The sequence below is a fragment of the Saccopteryx leptura genome, chromosome 4 (genome assembly GCF_036850995.1).
Source record: "Saccopteryx leptura isolate mSacLep1 chromosome 4, mSacLep1_pri_phased_curated, whole genome shotgun sequence".
Classification (NCBI taxonomy): Eukaryota; Metazoa; Chordata; class Mammalia; order Chiroptera; family Emballonuridae; genus Saccopteryx; species Saccopteryx leptura.
The window spans coordinates 189,857,186-189,875,586 of NC_089506.1; the positions used below are offsets into that span (position 1 = coordinate 189,857,186).

The 18,401-nt window shown below is 46.0% G+C and overlaps 1 protein-coding gene across 2 annotated transcripts in view; it reads left to right on the top strand.

Annotated features, from left to right (window-relative positions):
• COL26A1 (collagen type XXVI alpha 1 chain) overlaps nt 1-18,401 on the top strand; it is a 200,142-nt gene that overhangs the window by 32,401 nt on the left and 149,340 nt on the right. For both annotated transcript variants that reach the window (XM_066379945.1, XM_066379946.1), the window contains exon 2: nt 14,658-14,780. In XM_066379945.1, the coding sequence (XP_066236042.1) occupies nt 14,658-14,780 (123 nt within the window). The remainder of the gene's footprint in view (nt 1-14,657; nt 14,781-18,401) is intronic.

Sequence of the window (18,401 nt, forward strand, 5' to 3'; positions counted from 1 at the left end):
CACCTAACAGCCAGGAGCTGGGCGGGCCTTCCGCGTGTGCCTGGCCAATCACAGTCATAGCTCCTCCTCGGGCACTCCTGCGTAGTGCGCTGTGCAGCGTTTCTCTCATATAGTATATATAGTCTCTAAATCTGGGCAGATATTTGTATGAAGGATCCTATTTCTTTCTTTTAAAAAAATTTTTTTTATTCATTTTAGAGAAGAGAGAGAAAGGGAGAGAGAGAGAGAGACAGAGAGGGAGAGAGAGAGAGGAGAGAGGGACAGAGAGAGAAGGTAGGGAGGAGCTGAAAGCATCAACTCCCATATGTGCCTTGACCAGGCAAGCCTAGGGTTTCGAACCGGCGACCTCAGCATTTCCAGGTCGACGCTTTATCCACTGCGCCACCACAGGTCAGGCAGGATCCTATTTCTAATGGGTTTTCATTCTAATTTTAAAGATGCTTTCCTATGAGAAATATAACCTGATAGTAAAAAGTTAGAATTTGAATGTAAGGATCCTAAAGTTGTTTCTTTCGATACACAATTTATGTCCATTCAGTTCTTCCATGGAACCCACTCATTCATAAACATTTTACTTGTCACCTACTTGATGCCAGACACTGCTGTGAAGATACAAGCCAAGTGGATTTCTGCTCTCAGAGACCGGAGAGATGAAGATGGTGGTATGAGCCCAAAGTGTCCTGTGGGAGGTACTGGGGTTATAATTGGGTGGGCAGAGTTGGGGAGACCCAAAGGAGAGGGTCAAGCTTGTTCAAAGGAACAGCAAAGATGTGAGAGAAGAGAGGCCGGATGGGGAGGGTGGAAAGAGGCATTCCTGGAAGAGACTCCCGGGTGGCTAGAATCCTAGATGGGGGAGGTGCATGGCTCAGCCTGGGTAGGGGATGGCAGGGCCCATGTTAGGGGGAGCTCAGAGAGGGGCCACCAGCAAGCCGAACAGGGCTCAATTATGGAGACCCGCAGAGAGTGGCATCTGGGAGTCGACTTTGTACCTTCTAGATCTTAGTCCACACTGTCTCTGCACCTTCTTTCTTCATTCATTTGTTCATTCACTAATGTGTACCCTGTGCTACATTTGGGCCAAGCGCTGAGGAGACAGGAGCTCAGTGTGTCTGCCTCTGGAAGCCGGCAGTGGGGCCAGGCAGGGGGACAGTGCACACATCTGCACAGGACGTGTCCCACACAGGTGGCTCGGCTTTGCGAGAGATTCTCACTGAGCCCTGGCTGGGGGATGACCTTATAGACCCAGCTGTTGGCGAACTCTCTGGCTGGGGAGGTTGTAGGGCTAAGGCTCTCCCTCACACCTCCAGCCTACGGGCAGTAGAAACCTGGGCCTGGCCAGCTGGAGGACATAAAGAGGCCATTTGCTCAGCCAGTCTGGGTTCTCAGCTGCCCGACTTCCGGTTGGGAGGCAGTGCTGCGCCGTCCTGCTGCTGTATTGCTGCCGTTCCTCCATCTGCTCCATCTGCTGCGGAGGAGGTGGGGGCCCAGAGAGGGCGAGGCGGGTGCGGGGTCACAGCGTATCCCCACAGCTGAACCTCCCGTCAGCGCTCTGGAAGATCTTGTGAGGAAGAGCTCTGGAACCCACTGGCTTATCTCCAAGGGCAAGTGAAGCTTCCAGTGGTGTCTAACCCACCTTTTCTCCACCTGCTTGGGGTGGGGGGTTAATGAGCTGCCATCGGTGGCGAGGTGCCTCTAAGAGGTAGAAAGCAAAGGCCGGTTTGAGAAGAAGTGATGGTCCCAAAGAAAAGGTTTCGTAAACAGCAGGATTGAATTCGGAATGTACTGTTCATTCTGCGGAATCAGAGTTGCTTCAAGTTCTCCGGGGCCAGCCCTTCGAAGGGGAACTGAGGCATTCCTTGGAGACTCAGACAGCTGTGTGTTCCAAGGGTGCCGCCATTCTTCTGGAAACGGATGCAGGTCCAGAAGGTGTCCTGCTCACGAGAGACTGGCTGGGCTACAATTGTGTGTGATCCTCTGGTGGGTATCAGATGCCAGATTCCACAGCCAGTCCCTTTCAGCAGTCACATTCCTCAGATTCTTATCAGGTTTTCCCCCTCCAGTGAACACTGGGAACCAGTCATCCCGCTGATTGCAGGAGGGTGGGAGAAAATTAGAAACAGAGGAGCCGTGGCTTTCCTCCTGACTCTGCCACCAGCTTGACTCTGTCACCAGCCTGCTGTGCCACCTTGGGTCCTTCCCTTCTTGGGGCTTTGTTTTCTCATTTGTATAGAGGAGATTGGGGCAAGATGCTCTTTGAAAAGCTCCTTCGGTGCAAAGCTTTCATAATTCTCCATCCGAGTCCACAGCAAGATGCTTTCTGGAAAACACACCTCAACAAAATTCTGTGTGCTTCACGGAACGGGGAGCTCTGTAGCATGCTCGCAGCCGCTCGGAGCGGTAGCCTCTCCACGTGGCCCTCCCTCAAGGCGGAGTGTTCCAACCCCTGCAATGCTGAGGCTGAGATCTCAGAGACAGTCATGCTGCCTTCTAAGGGGCTGAACCTTCAGTGAGTTTGCACCTGCCTGCCCAGCCGTCCACTGTGTGACCTTTGGCTATACCTCATTGCAATAATAACCATGGGAGTAACTACCACTGGTGTTCTTTTACAAGTGACAGACTGCGTATCCATCCGTTTATTCTTGTCAATCTCGGGATGCATGTTCTTATTTCCAGTTTATAGATGAGGCAACTGAGGTTCAGGCATGGCAAAGCCCCTGCCAGTTAAATGGAGCAAAACTGGGCCTGGAGGCTGGTCTCTTGCCCTACTCATGACCCGTGTCTCACACAGTGGCCACACAGTTAGTCCTTGTATGAGGCAGGTGCTCCGAGACCATTTGTGGAGATGGTGACTGATGAAACTTTGCTTCACACCATTAGAGCCAGTACCTTGACTGGCAGTTAGCATGGGCATCATAAGGCACGTGCTACGGTGACATTTATGGAAGTGAAACATCTGTATCCCAAGGACCCTAAAAGCCCAAACCAAGCGACCAGTCAAGCCAGAGCAGTCTGACCCTCACTGACCCGGATATAGGCTATGAGACTGTCTATGAAGATGATCTAGTGGAGGAAAAAGTTGCAGATACCACACGGGTAAAGAACACAGTCTCCTTCTGCTCCAAAGAAAAAAGATTGAACAAGTTCAGGATGGTAGTTATATTTCCATTATGAAGTATAGTCATTTATAATTCAATAGTTACCCCTACTATCTGTCTAGAGCAGTGGTCCCCAACCTTTTTTGGGCCACAGACCGGTTTAATGTCAGAAAATATTTTCACAGACTGGCCTTTAGGGTGGGACGGATAAATGTATCATGTGACCGAGACAAGAGTCAAGAGTGAGTCTTAGACGGATGTAACAGAAGGAATCTGGTCATTTTTTTGAAAATAAAACATCGTTCAGACTTAAATATAAATAAAACTGAAATAATGTAAGTTATTTATTCTTTCTCTGCAGACTGGTACCAAATGGCCTACGGCCCGGTACCGGTCCACGGCCCGGGGGTTCAGGACCACTGGTCTAGAGCTTTGCAGCCTACAGTTTAATTTACATAGTTGTTATTGCTCTTCAGACTTCTGGTAGCCCTTGGAAGTTGGGCTCCCGTTTTGCAGATGAAGAAAATGAGGTTCTGAAGTCGGGACTTGCCCAAAGCTATGCAGGTGGTTAAGTGGTGCAAGTAGTTACACAGACTAGGCCTCCTGCTCTCACATTCTTAGGCCTTGATCGTACTTTTTGATAGCAGGTTATTTTGATTAGAATGCTTTCAGGTGTGAGTCCTAAAAAGCCTACTGACGTGGGCTTAAACAACGAGGTCATTTAATATTACACATGTTAAGAAATGAGTGGCTCCAGGTTTGGCTAATTTGATAGCATCAAATGCTCAAAGACCCTGCTTTTTGCTCTGTCTTCCTGTCTTCCCTCCTGGCTCTAAAATAGCTGCCACAGCTCCAGGCATCACATCCTCACACAACTGTGCACAGAAATAAGAATGAGCTCTTCTTGCAACTTCCCCTCCCGCATAGGGGATAATGTTTTCTAGAAGCCCCTGAGCTGACTTTCTCTTACTTGTCATTAATTGGAACTGAGTGAACATGCTTAAACCTCGAACAATGAGATTATGGTTTTGCCCTCCTTTCCTGAACTTACTGATGCCCAGGGTTTGAAAACCAGCGTTCTGTTAGCAAGGAAGGATGGAGAGGAGGTAACGGTTGAGGACACATGTGTCATATATTGGAGTTTAATTTGTCTCTGCTTTCCTCACAGTCTTTCCTAAAGAACATAGAGTGCCTACTGCAGGGGGTCCCAGACCCCCTGTTTTGTGCCATGTGATTTGCCTCACAGTCAACTGGACCAGAGATGAGCATGTGACTCAAAGCAACTAAACCTGCTGGGGCCTGGGGTGGATGGAGGAGCTGGGCCAGTCAGAGTCTCTCTGTGTCTCAGGCAATAGAACTAACCGGGAGAGAATGAGGTCATTTGAAGTGTGGTCTGCAAGGAAATAAGAAGCTCGCACCAGCATGTTAACCAACCTTGTCACTAAGTACACATTTTTCCTTTTTGGGGAAGTTATTTAGCCTGTTTGGCTTCTTCTGTAACACGGGTGGGCGAGGTGATAGTTCTTACTTGTAGGTTTTTATAAGGATTAAGGAGGGAGCTGTGTCTGAAGCTTGCCACAGTGCCTGACACATCATAAATGCTCAGTAAACATTAGTGACTCTTATTGTTTTAGTTTCCACCTTCCATCAGGTGGATAGGGTCATTTTCCTTCCTCAGCATCACTGGGAAGTCTGTTATATGTGCATATCTCTGGGCCGGTCCCCACAGAATCCGAGGCAGTGCTGGTTGTGGGAGATGATCCACTTGAGAAGGACAGTGGAAGACACAGCTGCTGGGTCCTGTCCTGATCTTGGACACAGAGGAAGCTCTGGTTTCTGGAGAGGTCACTCTCTGGCCGAATGCGTGTCCATGGTGAACAATGAGGACTGTCATCGGGTCCAGAACAAACGTGAGGCTCCTTATTAGGTAAAAGTGTGGATTGTTTCCAGTTCTGGTACCAATTCTGCATAGCCCAAGGTGTTTCTCAGCACCCCATCTCCCTAAGAGTGTGCAAGAATGCTGATCCCCTGGAAGGGATTTGGCACCATCTTCTTGCAACTTGTCGATTCTGGCACACTTAATGCAAGTAGCTGTGGATCACTATTGAAATGCTCAAAACCACACAGTCTGTTTGGCCAAATCATATACTCCCTCAGCTGCCCCCATGCGAATGGGAAATTCAAACCGTAAGCGGCTGATGTTCCATGCAGGGTTCCTTCCAGCCTTCCCTCAGCTGGGGAAGGCCTCAGGAATTCCCTGCTGTGGAAGGTGCTAGAGAGTAAGTGCAGAGGATAATGAAGTGGGAGGAAGCCCAGCGGCTGCTGGCGGCACAGCTGTGCTCCCTGGGGCGCGTAGGCTGGCCCTGTCCCACAGACAGGATCCACGCTTCCTTCTCCCATGGGGCCTCAGCGCTGGACCCTGAAGTCCATGTTATCACCTTCCTGTTTTTACAGAAAGGTTGGGTCAGTTCTGTGGGGCTTTCAGATAAGGACCCTTTTCCCTCTAAAATTGAATTTGCTTATATTTCCCTGGTATTGCCTCCAGTAAAAACGATTGTGAGGAAAAGCAGACAAATCTATCTGCTTATGCAAACATACCTACGGATTGTTGTGCCTTAAAACTCAGCAGGACTTAGTGTAACATACAGTTATTCTTACATAAACACAACCACAATTTTGAGTCGTGGTTTAGGTGGCTAAGAGGTAGAGGGAAACATCAGCCACAGCGATACTTTGTTGGGAGAAATTGGGTGGCAGTCTGAGGGTTGGCCTGATTCAGACGCAGATTGCCCGAATGGGAGACAGATGATGGAGAAAACTATTGGGGAGGGGGGTTGCGGCTGTGAGTGCCTTCATGGACCATGTTCATTTATCTCAAGTGGGCTCAGCTTCCAGTTGCTGTCCACCTCCCCCCCCCCCCCGCCCCGGCCTTCACAGGGTCTTTCTGGAACCCCATTGACCGGGTTCCCCTCTAGTCACAAACCTTCCACGTAGTCCTCTATTCTTTTCCAATAGGGTGCATCTCCAAGCCCTCCTGGGTTAATTGTGTATTCTTTTATTTTTAAATTTTTCAACTATGGTTGATATACAATATTAGATTAGTTTCAGGTGTACAGCATGGTAGTTAGACAGTTGTATAACTTATGAAGTGATTCCCCCGAACATCTAATACCCATCTGACACTGTACATTGCTATCACAATATTATTAACTGTATTCCCTATGCTGGGCTTTACAACCCTATGACTATTTTGTAATTACCCATTTGTATTTATTAATCGCTTTCTGTATCTTTGCCTTCCATCTGCCTAGTGGGCGTCCTGTCTCTGCTCACCCCTCCCAGGATGGAGCACCCACTACAATCATTGTGCGTAGCTCACTACACGCATGGCCAGCTCTCCTGGGAGCAGGCTCCTCATTCACTTTCAGAGGTTCTGACCTGATACTGGGCCTCTGGGGCCACATGGGCAAGTCTTGTCTGGTCCTCCTGCAGGGATCTGGGGTGGAGAGCTGGACTCCCAGAGCTTCCCTCCCCCGCCATGGCTCTCACCTTATTTCGGCTCCGTTTAGCTGAAAGACTCATTGCCGCTGGTGCTCCCCTGTTGGAGATGGCACATATGCATCCAAAGGCACAAGCCTTCCCCTCCACCTCCATAAACCTTGGGCTTCTCACCTATCCTCTTCCCATGGACCGTCTCCTCTCTGCAGGTCAGCCCCTCCTCTCACGGAGCCCTGTCATCTGCTCAGAGGACAGCGGCCACAGGCCCCTCCTTCCAGCGCACTGGATGTTAGTTTGTCTTTTTTCCTGTTGGGGCTCACGGCAGACGCCAGGCTGAGTCTCCAGGAAGCAGACTCTGAGACGGGTGCCAACATGGAAGATGTGCATTTGGGACAGCTTTTAGGAGTGATGCCTGTGCAAGGGAAGGGGCAGAAGCAGGAAGGAATAGAAGGAGCAATTGAGCTATGATGCAGGCCAAGTGACAGCTAGCAGTGACCTCCTGGAGACCTCTGCAGCTGGAATAGTCCTTTCGAGTCATCCTGACAAGCAGGCACTGGACTGGAGCAGCTCTGGGCAGCCGGGCCTCGGGCAGGGCAGCTCTGGGCAGCCGAGGCAGCACCTGGAAGGGAGGCTGTGCAGATGCCTGTTGGCAGTGTCTCTGGCAGCTGAGTAAAGGCTCTTCGTTGAAGGGGAGCCGAGTGGCACAGCCTATGTCCACCACACAGTTTGAAACACAGTGGATGGCCAGTGGGGATAGAGGGAGCAGAAGTATTCTTAACATTATTTTATTAAGGCAGCACGAGATTGCTTTGTATTTTGGAAGTCCCAGCACATACTGCTGACTCACACTGAACTTATTGTTGGCGAGAACCTCTACGCCCCATCTGGGGCTTGTCCACTGGGTTTTGGGGCTGCAGTGCCGGACTCCGCATTCGCCCGGTCATGTTTCATCTTGTTAGATTTGGCTCCTTGCTCAGGACTGGGGATCTAGCTTGAATCCTGAGTCTCTCCCAAGACTCAGGCCCCTGTGTCTGCCAGCTCCTGGTCTTCCGCAGTTTCCTTTAGCAAGGCTGCCTCCATCATGGTCTGCTGCTCGGACCTCTCCTGGTGACATGGCCGCAAGTGGAGACCCAGGCACTCTGGGGTGGACTTCAAGTCAATCTGGCAATGTAGCCAAGTGGCTAAGGGCTAGGCTTGAACCTTGGTTGCCCATTGACTTCCTGGACAGCCTAGGGTGTTAAAAGCCTTTGTCCCATGCCTCAGTTTCCTTATCTATAAAAGGGAAATAACCATCCTTACTGCCCAAGGTTGTATGAGGATGAATGAAGGTCTGACTTAGGTAAGGAGGGGGCAGGGAGCAGCCCCACTCCCACTTCATGAGTCCTCAACTGTGTCTCCCTGGTTTCTCACGTGGGATGGGGGCAGTTCCTCCTACTTGCTACTTGGCATGTGAGATGGGCCCCTGAGGGACTTGGCTGATAAGGGCTGGCCAGGGCTTATTTGCTCTCTGATCCTCACAGTCCTCACTGGCCAGGTGGAGGCAGCAGAGAGTTTGGAATTAGAAGTCTGAGCTTCACGACCTAAAGAGACCACTTACTCACGTGTGACCTGAGTCTCCTCTAGAGTCTCAGGTTCCTTATCTATAGAAGTCCTACCTGAGAGCTACTGAGAAGATTAAATGATGCCATAACAGAGCTCCACAGAGGGGGTGGCTTAAAGAACAGAAATTAATTTCCTTATAGTTTTGGAGGCTGGAAGTCTCGGATCAAGGAATCAGCAGGTTGGGTTTATCGTGAGGTCTCTCTCCTTGGCTTGCAAATGGCTTCCTTCTCCCTGTGTCCTCACATCACCTTCCTTCTGTACATATTTGCATCCCAATTTCCTTTTTATTTTTTTATAAGATTTTATTTTATTGATTTTACAGATAGAGGAGGTGGGGGGGGAGAAATATCGATTTATAGTTGCTTCACTTCCGTTGTTTATTGATTGCTTGTTGCATGCGCCTTGACCAGTCAAACCCAGGGTTTCAAACTGGTGACCTCAGTGTTCCAGGTCAATGTTCTGTCCACTGCACTGCATCACCACAAACCAGACCAGTTTCCTCTTTTTATGACACTAGTCATATTGGATTAGAATTCACTTTAATGACCTTGTTTTAACTTAATCATTTCTTTAAAGATCTGTCTTTAAATACATTCTGAAGTACTTGGGGTTAAGGCTTTAATATATGACTTTAGAGGCACACAATTCAACCCGTAATAGTATGTGAAACTGCTTTGCCAATGTTACAGCAGGGCTGCACGTGCTGGGCCTGACTGACAACCTACAGACGAGGGTCTCTGTATGATCAGGAGTCAGGCTGGTGGCTTGTATGATACGAGTTCTCTCTCTCCTCAGTATGGGCTGGGAGCTGGCTCCTCTGCTTACATCTCTCTCGGGACCAGCCAAAGCCCCATGGGATCTGTATCATGGGTGTGACCTCACTCATCTGGATTGCCCATTTATTTGGTCATTCATTACCTCCAGGCTGCAAATCTCAGTTCTCCTGGGCTTCTTGAGCTCAGCTAGCAGGCAAATCCTCTGTGACTGACCTCTGAGGGTCAGGCAATCTGGCCAGGTAATTGAATGAGGGCTAGGTGGTGAAGGGTCTGAAACTGGACGCCCCCAACCTTGAGGTTCATGGCTGGAGCAGAATCTGCCGGGGTCCCAGTCCCAGCACAGCAGAGTCCAAGAAGCAGTTTTTTGGTGAATGAGTGTGGACAGGAGAGGGTCCTTCTGGGACATAGGGCTTGGGGTCATATCAGCACATCTTTGAGAGGCTTGCCCTGAGCCTGCTGTCCTCAGGAGCCTGTCTGTAGTCTTCTGGTATGATAAGAGCTGGGATAAAAGTGTGCATGAGGCCCTGTGAAGCATGAGGTGGGAGTAATTTCCTGGCCAGGTCAGGGAGGGCTTCCAGGAGGGGTGGGAGCCTGAATGCGGATTGGTCGGGTAAGAGTTGGCTGAATGAAAGATGACATGACATGCCAGGGAGGACAGTGTGGCAGTGTAAATGACAAGATGGAACTTGGTAGGAGGTGGAATCTGGGAAGTGGGTGGAAGTTTAGGGGATGGGGAGCTAAGAAAGTTTTGAGAAGGGAGGTGACAGGGCCAAATCTGTGTTTGAGGGAGCGCCCTCTGGTGGCAGGTAGAGGAGATTCTAGGCAGACCAGGTGGGTCTGAGGCTAAGGATGAAGGATGAGCATGCCTGAGTCGGGATGATGGGAAGAGGGAAGGGAAGGGTGTAGAAGGTAGGCTTGCCTGGCATGGAGGCTAACTGGCCATGGGGAGTGAGGAAGTAAAAAGTAGAGTCTGGGACAATTTGCCCCCGGGGGTTCTGGGTAAAGGGACCTGGAGTTTAGTGGTGCTGGTAACCAAAATGGAACAACTTAGGGTTGCATGGTAATGGACTCAGAATTGGACAGACTAAAATGATGTGACTTGAGGTGTCCCATGGGCTATGATGAAGTGTGACCATTGTCTAGCAAAGGGGACACATATGAGAGGAAGCATTGAGGTGACTCCACATGTGGATGGACCAAAGAATGGGACAGGAAATGAGGGCAGGCTGGGTGGTCCTTGTGGAGAGGAAGGACACTGTCAGTGCTCACGGGCTTGGTTCTAGGATCAGAGTGCAAGGTCCTGGGGATGGAAGAGAAGATCAGGTCCCAGAGCAAAGCGCAGCTAGGAACACTGGGGCTCAGAGCCTGTGTTGGGGAGGAGAGTCCAGGTTATGGGGAGGTGGGGTTGGTTGCTGTGGCGTATACCTGGGTGGCAGGCGGCATGGGAGACAGGTTAGTTAGTTATGTACAGAGGTGGGCATGGGCTAGGGATGTCTTGAAAGCCCTTAATTACATTGTGACATAATTTCTTGAAGCCACTTAGCACTTGTTTTCCCAAAGGACCCTAAATTAAAGACTTTACAGCTCAGCCAAGCCACGGAGCCAAACACTTAGCGAGAGCTGCTGTGGGAGCAGCCCGTGAGCCTGGTAGAGCAGGGCCAAGTCAGGCGTTCCTCCCCATCTGGGACTTGGCTGCTTTCTATAAGGAAGGAACCTAGAGGGGAGCAGATCTATCCCCAAGTCTGAGACTGAGTTTGCCATCCTGGACCATTTATGAGAGCTCAGCTGAGGAGGGTGAGAGGAAATGATGAAGAGACATTGCTGAAATGATACCCAGAGATGATGCCAGCCCCTCCCCCTTCTGGGGCTGCTGAGGAGGGCACCTTCACTTCCCAGGCAGTCAAGGACCAGCTCTGCCACGCTTCAATTCTGTGCTCTGGACCATCCTTCCAGGAGGGTCATAAAAGAGATGGACATCTCCTGTCAAGCGGGTCTCTGGGTGTAATGATCTGTAGCCCATACAACCTTGTTCACCCACCACTGACAAGGATGTGGGGGTGGGGATGGGCAGTGGTGTAATGACACCCACCAAATAGAAGACATACACATAATGTTCAGGACGTGGGGGTCCTAAGAGGTAGCCAGATTTCCCAGAACCTTGGGAGCCTGCAGATGAACGGGGTTTTGAATTCCATCTGAAAAGTCCCGGAGCCTTCTTTCCTTGTCTCTGCCTGCCTTCTTCGTTGTTTTTGGCCAGGTTTTGATTTGGGAAGCCATTTACAGCCCATTAAAAGATCAAATGTCTGGAGATGATGAATCGAGGCATTTGAAAATGTTTTAGAATTCACAGCTCATTTCCCTATAGAAAGCCCTGACCTAGTGTGATTCAGAAATGGCTGGACAGTCTGTCTGTTTCAGACCACCAGGGGCAGATCTCAGGGTGGAGTGCTGCCCTTGGGTTGGACAGTAGTTCATCCTGAAGAGACTCAGACTGAGATGGTGCTGATGCTCCCTGCTAGAAATGGAGGAAGGGCTTGGGTCTCTGATGTCTCACACAAGTTCCAGACCCCATTTCCCTGAGTAATTGGCAGAGGTGCGAGTCTCGGTTTGTAGGTGGGACTCACTATTCCCCGGGGCAGAAAGGCTGGATCCCCTTCCCAGCTTAGCCTCCTGTTTCAGCTGTGGCAATGAGATTTAACCTCCCTTACTTCTTTTCCCAGCTGCAAAATAGGAAAGACAAGCTTTTTGTTTTTATAAACATGGTAGGGTTTCAGGAGCCAACTAACCAATAATGTTACCTGCGGTACGTAGTGATGCATGGTGTACACACCGCTGACATGGACATGCTTGTTTGGAGCTCACAATACCTTGGAAGGTAGAGTATTTCATTTAACTGAGGTTCAGAGAGGGGACATCACTTTGCTCAAGTCACACAAAGGTTGGTTATGGAACCAGGTTTTGAATGAAGTCTCCTGCTGCCTTTGGGGAGAGAGATCAACTTTTGATTACTTTTTCATTTTCTTCTATGGTATTTTTGACTGTGCCAATGTTGGTAATATATATTTTCCTAGAAAATTGTCAAGATTTTGATAAAAGCTCATACATAATATTTACTTATAATTTCTAATCTCGATTTGGAATTTTTTCTTGTTCTTAATATCTATGTCTTTTATTTGTTTCTCATCAAAATTATCTATGCTTTGTCTATTTAATTTTTTTAAACTTGTGTTTGGTTTTGTTGATTCACTTTTTAAAATCATCTATTTCATTAATTTCTGTTTTCTTCTTTCTTAATTTCTTTCTATGTGCTCTGCCTTCTAATTGCTTTAGTTTCTGTAGCTACTTTCTTGCTTTTCTAGTGTTTTGTTCAGTTAATAGAATTTTGTTTTATTTTTTTCTTTTGTGATTGGGCAGTTTTGTGTTTTCTCTTTTGCCTTGTTAGTATTTAGTATCTTAAAATTCAAGAATATATTTGTATATTTTTCTACTACTGTTAAATTTGTGCAGCTTTTATATCCTTTCCTTTAAATAAGACAAAAATCTCAGCATCTTTTGGTTCCTTCTGTCCCCTATGTAACTTCCCCTCTTTTCCATCTCTCATATTGCAGTCATCTTGGATTTTAAATCTAGGTTGTCATTAAGTCTTATTATTGTTTCTTTGTTCATAACTACTTCTCACATTTAATATATTTTTCTCGTGTCCTTTATTTTCTTTTGCTCTAACACATCCTGTAGTAATTCTTTCAGAAAAGGTGACTGGTAACTTTTTAAATTTCTTTTGCAGCTGACAATGTCTTTATCTCACCTTTGCCTTTGAAGGAGAGTTTGCCTATTTATAGAATTCTGGGTTCTAAGTATTTCCTCTAGGAGCTTTTTAAGTAATTGTGTCACTGTATTCTTAATTCTGATGTTGTTGGTAAGAAATCTAATTTCAATTGATTATAAATAATCTGTTTTTCTTTTCTTTCCATAGCATCTAGTAGTTCTGAAATTTCACCACCCTCTGTTTTTGTTCATCTTACTTAACACTCAGTGGGTCCTTTCAAATTAAGACCACATGTCTTTCTTTAGTTCTCAAAAATTTTCTTTATTATTTCTTCAGCTATATACTTCCCTTTGTTCTCTGTTCTCCCCTTCTAGAGCTGCTAATCAATCTATATTAGAACTTGTTCTGCCTTCTAGGTCTCTCATCTTTCCCCCCACATTTTCCACCTCTCTTTTCCTTTGCAGTGCATATTGGTAAGTTGATAGCTCAGTTTTCCAGCTCATCAGCTTACTCTTCAGTTGTGTTCATTCTATTTTTTAGACCACTTGTCAAGCTTTTTATTTTCATGGCCATACATTTCATTTCCAAGATACCTAATTTTCTCATTTAATAATATTTTTTATGAGTGAAAAATCCTTTTATCTCTTTGAAGACATTAATTATGCTTTAAAAATTGTTTCTAAGCCCTGACTGGATAGCTTGGTTGGTTAGATCATTGTCCTGAAGCACAAAGGTTGCCGTTTCGATCCCCAATCAGGGCACATAAAATAAACATAAAAAATTGTTTCCATCTATTTGTTTTATTCATTTTTTTCCTGAGGTGTGATTTATTCTGTCGAGTTGGTGCCTTTGTTCACTGTGTTAGCCTTTTTTCTCAAATAATTTGAAATTCCTGGTATTGGGGGTTTACCATAGCTTCTCTCTGTTTCTCTGTGTATTGCTACGTTGTCTCTTGGAGGGTTGGTGGCATAAGTGAAGGGCAGAGAGTGTGCAAGAATTCACTGTCTGACTTTGAGCGAGTCCCAGTTTCTCCTAGAGGTCATCATCTTTTTAGGCACTCTGATCACACCTGTCTCAAAATAGGTCAGTCCAAAAAAAAAAAAAAAAAAAATCCCCCAAACAAAGAAACAAAGAAGATTAATCAAAAGAAAAAATAAACAGGTGAGTTCCATATCTGATTATTGATACCATCAGGGATGGGGGTCTGGGTCCCGCCTGTCTGGCTCCTTCCACTGTGGGCCTCTGACCATGACCTCAGACTCACGCGAGTCATTTCCCTCTTCAGAGTCCTTCCGTGGCTCCCCACTGACTTCACGATAAGACCCACGTCTAGCCTGGCAGGCACCATGCCTCTTTCTTCCTCTTGGCTCCTCCCCTTCCTACAGCCTTTGGGCCATGTCCAGTTGCTCTCAGGTTCTTGTGAGATAGCTGCACACTATGGTCCATCTTCCCATGTGCTTCTGCTCATACTGCTACCTCCTCTGCTAATGGCACTCCCTCTCATTGTCCCTGCACTTTTGGTCAGCTGACTCTTATCTTTCAATACTCAGGTGGATGGCTTTCTTAGGACCTGGGCTGGGGCCCATAGCTCCCTTGTTCATGATGTGGTTGTACTTAAGACCCGTGTTTCTGTGGGTTGTAATCATCTCCTTGTCTGTTTTCCCCCTGGAGTGGGATTTCCCGGCAGGCAGGGTACAGTCTTTTTCACTGATTACACACACAGTGTTCGATGACTGTGGTGATGCTAGTGTTTGGTAGCCAAAAGGGATGATATTCTCCCTTCTCCTTAGACCCAAACAGAGAGTCTCGGTGGGCTCCTCGCAAAGAGGATGAGCCCCCAGGCTTGTGGAGGGGACTTCTGACCAGCAGTCAGCACCCCAGGAACAGTCAGTGCTGACATGACTGTTGTTTTCCCCACAGGCACTGGTGCCATCACACGGTAACACGGACGGTGTCCTGCCAGGTGCAGAACGGCTCGGAGACAGTGGTCCAGCGCGTGTACCAGAGCTGCCGGTGGCCCGGGCCCTGTGCCAACCTTGTGAGGTAAAGGCCGCAGGGCTGGCTGGCTCTGCCCTTCTTTTCTGTTCCCTTGGGTGAATCCAATTGTAGCACAGCTACCAGGAGAAGGGGTTGATTCTCAGAAAAAAGAGTCAAGCATACATTTATGGGGCGCCTTCTGTGTAGGGAAGGATGTGTGTGAAAAATGAAAAGGATTTGCTCCCCGCCATGTTAGACTTTACAATGCAGGGGGTGTTTGATGGGCAGAGAATCATAAGGATCAATGAGTAGGGTGAGGGGATAGAAGGGGCAAGAGAGAGTCAGGGAAGGCTGGAGATGAACGCAACCTGCTCTGGAGTTCCAGACTGTAATATGGGGCTGTGATGCCCTTGGAAGTCCAGCTTTCCTCCAGCCCTACCTCTCCCATAGCTGTTCCCCTCTCACCAGCCCCACCCTGGACCGTAGCTTTCAGTGTTTCTCAGCATTCACAAGAAGGGATTTCTTTTTTCTTCAATTTTTAGAAATAAAAAAAATTTCAATTACAGTTGACATACAATATTATTATATTAGCTTCAGGTATATAATATATAAATTAGACACTTATATAACTTACAAAGTGATCACTCTGATAAGTCTAGCATCCATCTGACAACATACATAGTTATTACAGTATTATCGACTATATTCCCTATGTTGTACTTTACATCCCCATGACTATTGTTATAACTGACAGTTTGTACCCTTCACCTTTTTCAGCCATATCCCCAAACCCACTCCTGTCCGGCAACCATCAATTTGTTCTCAGAATCTATGAGTTTGTTTCTGTTTGTTTGTTAGTTTATTTTAGTTTTTAGATTCCACATATAAGTGAAATCATATGTTATTTGTCTTTCCTTGTCGGACTTATCTCACTTAGTATAATGCCCTCTAGGTCTGTCCATGTTGTCGCAATGGCAAGATTTCATTCTTTTTTTTAATGGCTGAGTAATAATCCATTGTATATGTATATGTATATGTATATGTATATGTATATGTATATGTATATGTATATGTGTGTGTGTATATACATACATACCCCATCTTCTTTATCCATTCGTCTGCTAATGAACACTTAGGTTGCTTCCATACTTGGCTATTGTAAATAATACTGCAATGAATATAAGAGTGCATGTATCTTTTTGAATTGGTTTTAGAGTTTCTTTAGATAAATACTGGGATCAGTGGGCCATATGGAAGTTCTAGTTATTTTATTTTATTAGTGAGAGGGAGACAGGAAGTGAGAGAGATGAGAAGCATCAATTCATAATTGTAACACTTTAGTTGTTCATTGATTGCTTCTCGTACGTGCCTTGACCTAAGGGCTCCAGCCAAACCAGTGACACCTTGCTCAAGCCAGTGACCTTGGGTTTCAAGCCAGAGACCTTTGGGCTCAAGCCAGCAATCATGACATCATGGCAATGATCCCATGCTCAAGCCGGTGACCTTGCACTCAAGCTGGTGAGCCCATGCTCAAGGCGAGTGAGCCTGCACTGGTAACCTTAGTTTCAAACCTGAGACCTCAGAGACTCAGGTTGATGCTCTATCCACTGCACCACCACCAGGCAGACCTCTGTTCATATTTAAATTAGATTTTTTTTGGTGTTAAGTTGTATGAGTTCCTTATACATATATTCTGGATGTTAACCCCTTATTCAACATATCATTGGCGAATATTTTCTCCAATTTAATAGATTTTCTTTTTATTTTGCTGATGGTTTTCTTCACTGCACAAAAATTCTTTAACTTGATGTAGCCTCATTTCTCTTGTTGCCCTTGACTAAGGATATATATCCAACATATATTTATATATATATATTATATATGATATATATATGTAACTAATAGTGATGTCAAAGAGTTTACTGCCTATGTTTTCTTCTGGGAGTTTTATTGTTTTGGGTCTTATATTTAATTTTTAATCCATTTTGAATTTATTCTTGTCTATGGTATAACAAAGTAATCCAGTTTCATTCTTCTGCATGTATTTGTCAGTTTTCCCAACACCATTTATTGAAGAGACTGTCTTTACCCCATTGTACATTCTTGACTCTTGTGACCGATTAACTAACCATATAAGTGTAGGCTTATTTCTGGGTTTATTCTGTTCCATTGATCTATGTGTCTGTTTTTATGCCAATACCATGCTGTTTTGATTACTATAATCTTTTAGTATAGTTTGATAGCAGGTAGTGTGATACCTCCTTTTTTCTCAAGATTGTTTTGGCTATATGGGCCCTTTAGTGGTCCCATATAAATTTTCAGATGATTTGGTTTGTTCTGTGAAAAATGTCATTGGTATCTTGATAGGTATTGCATTGAATCTATAGATTGCTTTGAGCAGTATGGACATTTTAATGATGATAATTCTTCCTATCCATGAGTATGGTATATGCTTTTATTTATTTGTATCACCTTCAGTTTTTTTCTTCAATGTCATTGTTTTCCAAGTATAGATCTTTTACCTCTTTGGTTAAATTTATTTGTAGATATTTTATTCTTTTTGATGCAGTTGTAAATAAGATTGTTTTCTTAATTTTTCTTTCTAATAGTTCATTATTGGTATATAAAATGCAACTGATTTCTGAATATTAATTTTGTATCCTTATTTTCATCTTTAATGGTAGAGGCTATTAACTTGGGGTCCCCATTGTATACAAGTGGCTTTTTTGGGGGGGGGAGATATAAAAAGGGAGAGAGAGTGAGAAGCATCAAACACATAGTTGCTTTCACTTTAGTTGTTCATTGATTACTTCTCATACATGCCTTGATTGGGGATCAGACCTTGTGCTCAAGCCAGTATCCTCTTGCTCAAACCAGTAAGCTTTGGGCTCAAACTGATGACCTTGCATTCAAGTCAGCAACCTCAGCATTCCAGGTCGATGCTTTATCCACTGCACCACCATGGGTCAGGCCATAAGTGTTTTTATATAGCTTGTTTTGCAAGAGGAATAGCTAAGTAAATGGATACATCTGCCCATTTCAAAGTTTAAGACAAATGCCTGCTTTTAATGCTGTGCTAGAGGGATGGTCACTGGATCTCTAATGATGAAAAAGATGCTGACTTCCCCTTCCTTTTAAGCAGAGCACACAGAGACTTTCTCTCCTTCCCCTGTGCCCCTACCTAGCTCAGGCTCTCCTGCCTTTATCACCAGCAGGGAGCTTCCCATGACCAGATGGCCACCTCTTGATCCTGGGAGCATCTTTTGAGAAGAAGGATCTTCAAAGTGTGGTCAATAAATGATCATGACAGGGTAGACTTTGGCTCTCAGCTCGTTTCAAGAGTGTCTGCCTGCCCTTCACACAGGGAGCTGCTGGCCCTGGACTGCAGGCCACCGAGAAGCGCAGCTACGGTTCTGTTGCACAGTTCTGACTGCCACCAGTCTTGCTCTTTGCATGGGGGGCACTCAGCTTGGAAACAGCTCTTTTCAAGATGTAGAATTTGACTTCAGCAAATTAATATTGTGTTCAGATGGGAGGCATAAACATGAAGAGTTGCATGTTTCTATTTTTTTTCTACAGATTTTAACCAAATTGGACATTAACTACAATCCCATGTATTGGGTGCATCCCACAGTTAGCTACTAGGATGGAAGCAAAAATGTGCACACACACGCACCATTGAATCAT